Source organism: Nycticebus coucang, chromosome 23, assembly GCF_027406575.1.
Source record: "Nycticebus coucang isolate mNycCou1 chromosome 23, mNycCou1.pri, whole genome shotgun sequence".
Classification (NCBI taxonomy): domain Eukaryota; kingdom Metazoa; phylum Chordata; class Mammalia; order Primates; family Lorisidae; genus Nycticebus; species Nycticebus coucang.
The window spans coordinates 907,336-916,793 of NC_069802.1; the positions used below are offsets into that span (position 1 = coordinate 907,336).

Sequence of the window (9,458 nt, forward strand, 5' to 3'; positions counted from 1 at the left end):
CAACAGTGGGTTCATTACCTTGAGAGTAAGTGTTTTAAAAGCAAGTTTGGCCCTCTCCTGCTCACTTTTTCTCACCCTTTCATATTCTACCATGGGATGATACAAGAAGGTTTTTACCAGATGTGGGTCCCTCAACTTTGGACTTTCTAGCCTCCAGAACTGTAAGAAATAAATATCTATTCTTTATAAGTTACCCAGTCTTGGGTATTCTCTTTTAGCAGCACAAAACAGACTAAGACACATTTTAAACATAATTTTTCTCACTGTGTATTTTAATATTGTAGCACTTTTATTGTCATCCAGTTCTAAATATATCATCATTTCCATGTTTATTTTATTACAGTCAACTTCTGTCTCATATAGATGAGAAATTCTTCATTTTTCCAAGATTTAGTTCTAACTTAAGGATGGGTTATTTATTGCAGAACTTGAATGGAAGCTAGCAGAGGTTGGAGCAATACAGACTGACCTGGAAGAAAACCCCAAAAAAGACATTGTAGATATGATGGTATCTTCAATTAGAAACACTTCTATTTATGATGACAGTAGTTCCAACAGTGATAATGATACCAAATAGAGAGAAATATTTAATAAATAGCTTTTAAAGTATAGCATATTGTTTTATTTACTACTGCCTTTATAATTAGAGATCAGAAAATTCATAGATTTATTTCCTTATAAATAATTTCAATAGTATTCAAGTAATTCAGAATGTTCATTGCTTCTCAGACAGCCAGAATTTGTATTAAGCCTTTACTATTTTTCTGTTGCTTATCCTTTTTCTGACTCATGTTGGAAAAAACACAAATATCACAGTCCTCTCTATTGCCTATTCACTTTCAAAGAGACCTATGAATGAAAACAATGAAAGAAAAGCATCAAATTTCATTTAAGCCAAATGTTTTTTTTTTTTGAGATAGAGTCTCCTTTTGTTGCCCTGGGTGTGCTGTGGTGTCACAGCTCACAACAACCTCGAACTCTTGGACTCAAGTGATTCTCATCTCAGCCTCCCAAGTAACTGGGACTACAGGCCTCTGCTACATTGCCTGGCTATTTTTAGAGATGAGGTCTCCCTCTTGCTCAGGCTGGTCTCAAACCTGTGAGATCAGGCAATCCACCTGCCTCAGCCTCCCAGAGTGCTAGGATTACAGGTGTGAGCCATGGTGCCCAGCCTAAGCCAACACATTTTAACATTTATAATTTGAGCTTTGAGTGAAAATTTTAGAATTGATGACCATAAATTTATGAATATACTTTTTCTTTGAAACTTTTACCTATTAAAAATATTAACCATTTAATAACATAATGCAATTTATAGAGTTTGAAAAGTAACTAAGAGGTGGCGCTGTGGCTCAGTGAGTAGGGCACCGGCCCCATATGCCGAGGATGGCGGGTTCAAACCCAGCCCCAGCCAAACTGCAACAAAAAAATAGCTGGGCGTTGTGGCGGGCGCCTATAGTCCCAGCTGCTCGGGAGGCTGAGGCAAGAGAATCGCGTAAGCCCAAGAGTTAGAGGTTGCTGTGAGCTGTGTGACGCCACGACACTCTACCCAAGGGCGGTACAGTGACACTCTGCCTCTACAAAAAAAAAAAAAAAAAAAGTAACTAAGAAGCATCTCCACTGGGGACTATTGTTCTGAATGGTTCTGTTATTAAGTTAGAAAATTACTAAGTATTCTTGCTAATAGTTAAACTATAGCATCATTAGATGGTATGACATGTAAGTTTCTAAATCCTGAGAAAGAAAGATAAGAAAAAGTATACTGTGGAACTACCTATGTTTCAATACCAATCACAGAAGAATTCGTCCAGAGAAAAAATACAATAGAAGGACACTGCAAAAGACCTATGAGATGTTTTCTCTTGGCATAATGATAAACATTGCCTTTAGTAGAAAGGTTGGTAAATCCACATAATAGTTCATTAACAGATTTTATTCTTCTGCTTTGTAATGACATCCATCTTATTATGTTCACTGATATTTGTGAGAGAATCTAGGTTCAGTTTAAATGCCTTGATTATAAAAATAAATTGGTAAGAATTGAGGCAGTTTAACATGGAGTCAAGAAAGGGCTCTTTGTTACTATTGGTAGGATGTTAAGGAGTCTTAGAGGCTACAGGGAGCCATGAAGTGGAAGGAAAGTTAAATATGGATTTGAGAGTAAGATAATGAGAATTTATTTCACTGGATAAGTAAAATCAAGTGGTCTAATTTTGGAAAAGATTAGGAAAACTTTCTTCTGAGATGCAAAGAAGAGTTTATGAAAATATACATCTTGGGACTGGGGGGAAGGAAAGTTAAGAGAAGTCACATATAGTTCACAAGAGATAATGTAAAAAAAGTCTGACTACCCTGCTGAAGAGAGAGGCCTCCTGGAGACAGTGTGTCTCTGGAGGATAAAGGACTACGGAGAGAAGTAAGTCCAGCCAACATCTGGCTATTCCAGCTACTCCAACTGAGGCACCAGGCATGAATTGATGCCATCTTTCAGCCCAAGTCAAGCCACCCAGCCAATGCCACATGAAACACAGCTGTCACCCTTTATCCTATTCATATTGCAGAATGATTTCTAGCTGAAGAGAAGCAGCATCTGAAATGCCTCATCCATATCTGGGTCTAGTGTATACTACTAGATCCTGGACTTTAGAGCCAGTGCTATACAGAATGATAATTTTGGACAAGCCACTACTTCCATCAAGAAGTATTTTCCCTCTTCCTTTGAATCTGGGCTGGCCCTGAAATTTGCTTTGGCCAATAGAATATGATGGAAGTGACATTCTGGGACTCCTGAACTCAGGCTTTAAGAGACCTTCTTGTTGCTGCTTTCTCCCTCTTAAGATCCAGCCACTCTGTAGAAAAGCTTGGGTTGGACCACTGAATGGTGAGAGGTCACATAAGAGAGGAAGGCTCCTAACCATTTCAACTACTCCAGATGAGGTGCCAGAAATGTGGATGAAGCCATCTGAGACATTCCAGACTTTGCCAAACTCACAATAGAATAAAGCACATGTCTAACAATAGTTGACATCATGGGGGAGCAGAAGAACTACTCAGCTATGCCCTTTCTAAATTGCAGAATTGTGAGAAAATAAATGATAGTGGTTGTTTTAAGCCAAAAAAAAAAAAAAAAGAGAAGTCACATACACACACATGTCAAGAAGTAATTACCTTGTTATACTGAGCCAACTGCTGAACATATTAAGAAATGGATACATAAATTTCTATTCAGGGTAAATAAGTTGTGGAAATGAAAGGAGGAATCAAACTATCATAAAATTAGCCATTTAATGAATATAAATGTGAACATTATTTTCCCCTCCAATTGAAACCAAATGTTAAATGATCCCCTAAATGTAATCTTTTGTTTCATTTATTATTATTTTGGAAATTTGCTTTAAAGTAAATACATATTTAGCTATTTTCTTTTTTAAGTCAAAATTAAACAGAGTAAGTACTGTTAATACACACTGTATGCCTGTACACATATCAACATCCATGTATCCAACTATTACGTACCCATAATAATGAAAAATAAAAAAATAAATAAATAAATAAATAAATTTAAGGGTGGCGCCTGTGGCTCAAAGGAGTAGGGGTGGCGGGTTCAAAACCAGCCCCGGCCAAAAACTGCAATAAATAAATAAATAAATTAATTAATTAAAATAAAAGAATTAACAGAGGAAGTACTAATAGTATTTAGGAGAGCTAAGAAAAAAAAAAAAAAAAGGTACTTATTTCCTTTTTAAATCTTAACTCAGATCCACCAGGTGGCAGTAAGTTTTTATCCACAAACAATTCTGAATACTATTTATAAAAATTATCAAACTATAGCATGTTAGAATTGGCTGGTTGTGGTTTCAGCCCCACTCTGCATTGCAAAGACCACACACATCATTCTAGCAAGGGCTCATCCTTACCAACACAGGTCACTACTACCACAAATTGCTTCATTTATATTTTTTTTTATTTTTTTAATGGTATGAATCTCATTTATTGAAAACATTTTTTTCTCACCTTTCTCAAATTGAAGACTGTAAAAAATAAAAGCAGTGCTTTATTGAGTTGTCATGAACCTCGGAGCAGCAGCAGTGCTGCCTTCCTTCTGTGTGGCCTCTATCCCATCTTGCTTTACAGAACAGTCCCAAAGTTTAATCAAATAAAACTATTGTACACGACGTTTACATTAGAAAAAGACAGCTGGGAGTAGGAGAGCTAGTGTGTTCCCTTTAAGTAAAGGTTGCTCCACAGTTGGAGCATCTTCGCTTCCTCAAGGCAAAACAGCAGATGAACCCAAAGGGAAACAAGATGGATGGCCAAGAAAATGCCCAGGAAGGTGAAGACATCCTCCAGCACCCCGACCCTGCAGACCGGACAACCTCCGACCACGACGATGGAGTGGGCCGGGTAGCGGGTGACAGTCCGCCTGCGGATGCTGTAGACCCTGGCGTGGTGGGTGGTAACCCTGTGACCAGGTAGGGGCAGGGCGGCGCGGGGGAGCGGCGGGGACGGCGCCGTGGCCCAGACGCCCTGGCCGGCCTCCCGGTTGCAGGCGGGCGCCGCTCCTGCAGCTGGGGCTTGTGGTCCATGGCGGCCCGGCTCTGCCGGCTCGGCCAGGCAGGGACGCAGCGGCTATATGTTTTTATTTTAATAGGGTATAAAGATATGTCAGAATGTGGGGAAATTATTTAATATGTAATTTTGTCCCCCACTTTACTGAATTAATTTTTTATTCAATGGGGGTACCAACTTAAAAGTTTTCTTTTTAATTGCCAATATTCAACCATTTTGACTATCCTATTATTCTGTTCTTTGCCATCTGTGCTCTACTAAAACTCCCATCCCTACTTTATACTGCCTTGTCAAAATGTGGCCCTAGAATCAGCAGCATTCCCAAGGAGCTTGTTAGAAATGCAGAATGTCTGGCCCCATACTAGACTAACTGAACCAGAATTTTCTTTTTAATGAGATCCCCAGGTGATTGACATGCACATTAAGATTTGAGAAGCAGGACGGCGCCTGTGGCTCAGTGAGTAGGGCGCCGGCCCCATATGCCGAGGGTGGCGGGTTCAAACGCAGCCCCGGCCAAACTGCAACCAAAAAATAGCCGAGTAGCCGGGTGTTCTGGCGGGCGCCTGTAGTCCCAGCTACTCGGGAGGCTGAGGCAAGAGAATCACGTAAGCCCGAGAGTTAGAGGTTGCTGTGAGCCGTGTGACGCCACGGCACTCTACCCGAGGGCGGTGCAGTAAGACTCCGTCTCTACAAAAAAAAAAAAAAAAAAGGCTTGCCTACTTTCTTAAGCCCTTTCCCCACACGCTAGGTTATTAAGTCTGTCCAATTTAAAATTCTAATCTCAGTTCCAAGCTAAATACTCTCCAGCTGAATTTGTGACTTAATTAACTTTGAAGATGGAAGGTTGGGTTTGTTTTTAACCAGTCTTTTGCTTCTCCCTTGCTCATCCCCAACTAGTGTTGGGGACTGGGAGGGAGAATGATGAAAGGGATACATTTCTTGTAACTAGACAATGCACACTGCATCCAAATGTCCACTCTTTCATGGGGCACACTGAATTTTCCTAGAAACTCTGAGGCAGTCTCCCCACTTCACAGTTCCTTGCTTGACATGAAGATGAGTCTTGCTTAGCTTTCTCCCTTCTAATTCTGGTAGCTCCTCCCAGAAGTAAACCTAGCCTCTTGCTGCTAGAATTTCCTTTCCTCTTACACAGAGATTCTCAACCTATCTAATGCCTCGATGTATTTTCATTGTTACAAAGAGGTCAACCCACAGGTTGAGAACTGCTGCTTAGGTGTCAAGATGACTCAAACCTGGACAGCACTTTCTACACAGCATCAATCAACCCATGAGAAATTTACACATCCTTGGCATCCCTGCTATGCCAAATGGTAGAAGTGCAGATTGCTTTATTTAGCTCATATTCCCTGCTATTTTTAAGTTCTCTGCCCTGTTCAGGTAGGTGCAGGGCAATATTAATGAGATGCCATTCTCCCCTTCTTACAGTTACTTTCAGTTTTTCTAGCTGATTCTATTGGAGCTCATTCATTGAACTTGAGGTAAGGTGGGCCATAAAAAGGAAAGGAAAAGCCAGTCTCTAGCAACCTCTTAAAACATGGTTTAAACGCTTTGTGTTCCTCCTCTTCCCAAGTATTCTGCTCATATGGCCTGAGAGTAGAAATTGGAGGTTTTGGCTATGGGGAGTCTAGTTTTGTCCTACTTTTACCCCTGGCTGAAGGAGTAGGTATCTGGCCTCATATGTTGACAGCTATTTAGAAGGTGAGATACTTGATCTTTGTTCCCTATTTTATAGATGTGCTGCTGAAGTGAGCACTTTTCCCTATTCTGGGCTTCTATCCTCATCTTCTTATACAGATGTCAGCTCTACCCACTACAGTGTTACATGTGCTCATGGGCTCTCAAGTACTTGATCACTAGCACAGTACTAGTCACATAGTACCAACACTAAATTGTTTCTCCTTTGTACTTTTACACACATTACTAAGGCCACCTCTTGACAAAATATGCTTACAGACATAATTTGGGATACAAAGATGATCCCAAGAATCTTCTTTCTAGCATGTTTTTTCTTTTATCTCATTCATTCATTTAATCATTCATTCACCTCAGGCAATTTTTTTTTTTTTTTGCAGTTTTTGGCCGGAGCTGGGGTTGAACCCACCACCTCTGGCATATGGGGCCGGCACCCTTGAGCCACAGGCACCACCCAGCATTGATTATTTTTAATTATTTATTTATTTTTGAAACATAGTCTCACTTTGAAACCCTTGGTAGAGTGCTGTGGTGTCACAGCTCACAGAAATCTCCAACTCTTGGGCTTAAGCAATTCTCTTGCCTCAGCTTACCAAGTAGCTGGGACTACAGGCAGCCACCACAACGCCCAGCTATTTTTTTTGTTGCAGTTGTCATTATTGTTTAGCAGGCCCAGTCTGGGTTTGAACCCACTAGCCTCTGTGTATGTGGCTGGCGCCCTATTCACTGAGCTATGGGCACTGAGCCTTTATGTTTTTTAGAGACTGGGGTCTATGTTTTCCAGGCTTCACTTTAAATCCTGGACTTAAGTGATCCTCTTGCTTCAGCCTCCTGAGTAGCTGGGACTACAGGCACATTTCATTCCACCTTGCTCACCTGAGGCATAGACATGAATGTTGCATATAGTGGTGAACAGAACACACTGTTCTTGACCTGGAATTTACCATGTCTTGGTGGGGAAAATAGTTACTAAGAAAACAAATATACTATGTATCCACAATTTAAACTTGTATTATGGTGGAAACAGTGAACACAATAAAAGAGAGTAACTGTGTAGGAGGGAGACCTACTCAAGTAGGGCAGGTAGATCTTTGAGACACGAAGGATGAGAAGGAGCCACCCAAGAGAAATGGCAGGAAAGAGGCTCCAGACAAGGGCACAGCATATGCCAAAGTCTGGGACCAGAGCAAGATTGGCTCTGCTGAAAGGAGTTTTCTGAGTGGGATTGTTATGGGAAAAGGAGAAAATGGTAAGCCACGAAGTAGGAGAGGTAGCCAAGGACTAGATCAAACAGAGTATTATGGATATAATTAGGAATTTGGCTGTAACAGAAAATTATAGAAGAGTATTTAGAAGGCATGTAGCATGGTTTCATTTTTATTTTCAAAAGAATCTTGCTGTTCTGTGGAGAACAAATTGAAGGGGGCAACCATCGTATTTGAAATAATGAAGAGGAGACATCAGGTAGGTAATTAGACATACTATGTAGAGAGCCCAAAGGAAAGGAATAGGCTGGAGCTAAACATCTATGCGTCACTTCAACCATTCCCAGGTTTCCAACAAAAAGGTATAAATATCTACAACCACCATCCTTACCACCTAACCTTTACGTAGCAGTTTATTTGATCATAGTTCTCTGAAAAGCCTTATTTTTATAACTTTACAGATAAGTACCTAGAAGGTCAGAGAAATTACTTGATCAGTTTTTCTCAGCTTCACATTAGTCAGGATTTAAGCCTAGACTTTAGACAACGAAGTCTGTAATACCATCTCATACTTTGGTACTTCCCTCTAGTCCCTTTTAAAGGGACTAGAAAGATTATGAGCAATTGACTAAACCATATAGGCTAAAAACAAACAAACAAAACCAAATTAAAAACAAACCCAAACCCTCCCCCCACCAAACTTTGTATTTCCTATTAAGTATACCTTTAGCTTCTTATTCTCCAATTCACCTTAAACTATGGTAGTAAAACTGGGAATGTCAAAGAATGGATGGATAAAAGAGGTTTTATGAAGGAGACATGACTTTGTGATTGATGGGACATGAGGAGTTAGGGGAAGAATTTGACCAAAAGAGATGCGAGAATTACCCAGAGGACAGCATTGCTGACAAAAATAGCGCTTATCTGAGTTTTCTTCCAGCCCACTTACCCTAGGAGATGGGATTGTAATTACCTCCACTTTACAGACAAGGAAGTTAAAGAACAGAGAAATAACCTGTTCAAGGTCATGCAGATATTAGTGGTGGAGCTTTGATTGAAATCCAGGCAGTTTAGTTCCTGCTTATGGGCTCTTAAATGCTATGCTATATTCCGGTATCAAGTTATCAACTGGGGGAAATCAGTGGTGAAGGGAGTTGGAAATACTCAGTTTAAATGAGAACAAGGGACCCAAGAAGTGAACAGAGTATTTGAAATTATGTTTGAGTGTGGGGGACATAAATTTAGGATCTATGAAACTATCAGGCAGGATTTTTGTCTTATGGGAATGTGAAATTTTGGAAGTTGGAAAAGATATTACAAATATCCACTACAGTTTTTTTCTTGGAGAGAATATGGAAAGAAAGAAGTTGTGAACTGAACCATGGGAAATGTTCAAGCACTGGCACAGGACAGAGCAGAAAAACAGGGGATTATCAACAGGTCTTGGTAAATAATTACAGAAGGAGAGAAAGGGAGGAGTAAAAAATGAATATGACTTGATCTTGGTGACTAAGAGGACAATGAAACCATTTAAAAGGGCAAAGGTATTTTTAAAGATATATGTTCTATCAGGGGTCCTCAAACTTTTTAAACAGGGGGCCAGTTCACTGTCCCTCAGATGGTTTGAGGGCAAGACTATAGTTAAAAAAAAACAAACAAACAATGAACAAATTCCTATGCACACTGCACATATCTTATTTTGAAGTGAAAAAACAAAATGGGAACAAATACAATCACACTGCCTCATGTGGCCCGTAGGCCATAGTTTGAGGACCCCTGTAAGATGGGTAATAGGAAATGTGATCATGTCTCTAAGTCTAGAATAATCCAAATGATCATCCTAGGAAAAGCATTCAAACCCTCTTATCTGGCTGTAGTCTACTTTATCAGAATTATTAACCTTGCCTCCTTTCTTGCTACTTATATAAACCAGCTAGGACTCTTGATTGCACGTGACAGGAAATCTCTCAC

General features: G+C 40.0%; 1 protein-coding gene across 1 annotated transcript in view; it reads left to right on the forward strand.

Annotated features, from left to right (window-relative positions):
• The window catches only part of PDCL2 (phosducin like 2), a 66,489-nt gene extending 65,885 nt beyond the window's left edge, over window positions 1-604 (forward strand). Inside the window, exon 8 of the mRNA XM_053577446.1 lies at window positions 426-604. Coding sequence (XP_053433421.1) covers window positions 426-577 — 152 coding nt within the window. The 3' untranslated portion in view covers window positions 578-604. The remainder of the gene's footprint in view (window positions 1-425) is intronic.
• The last annotated feature ends 8,854 nt before the right edge of the window (window positions 605-9,458 follow it).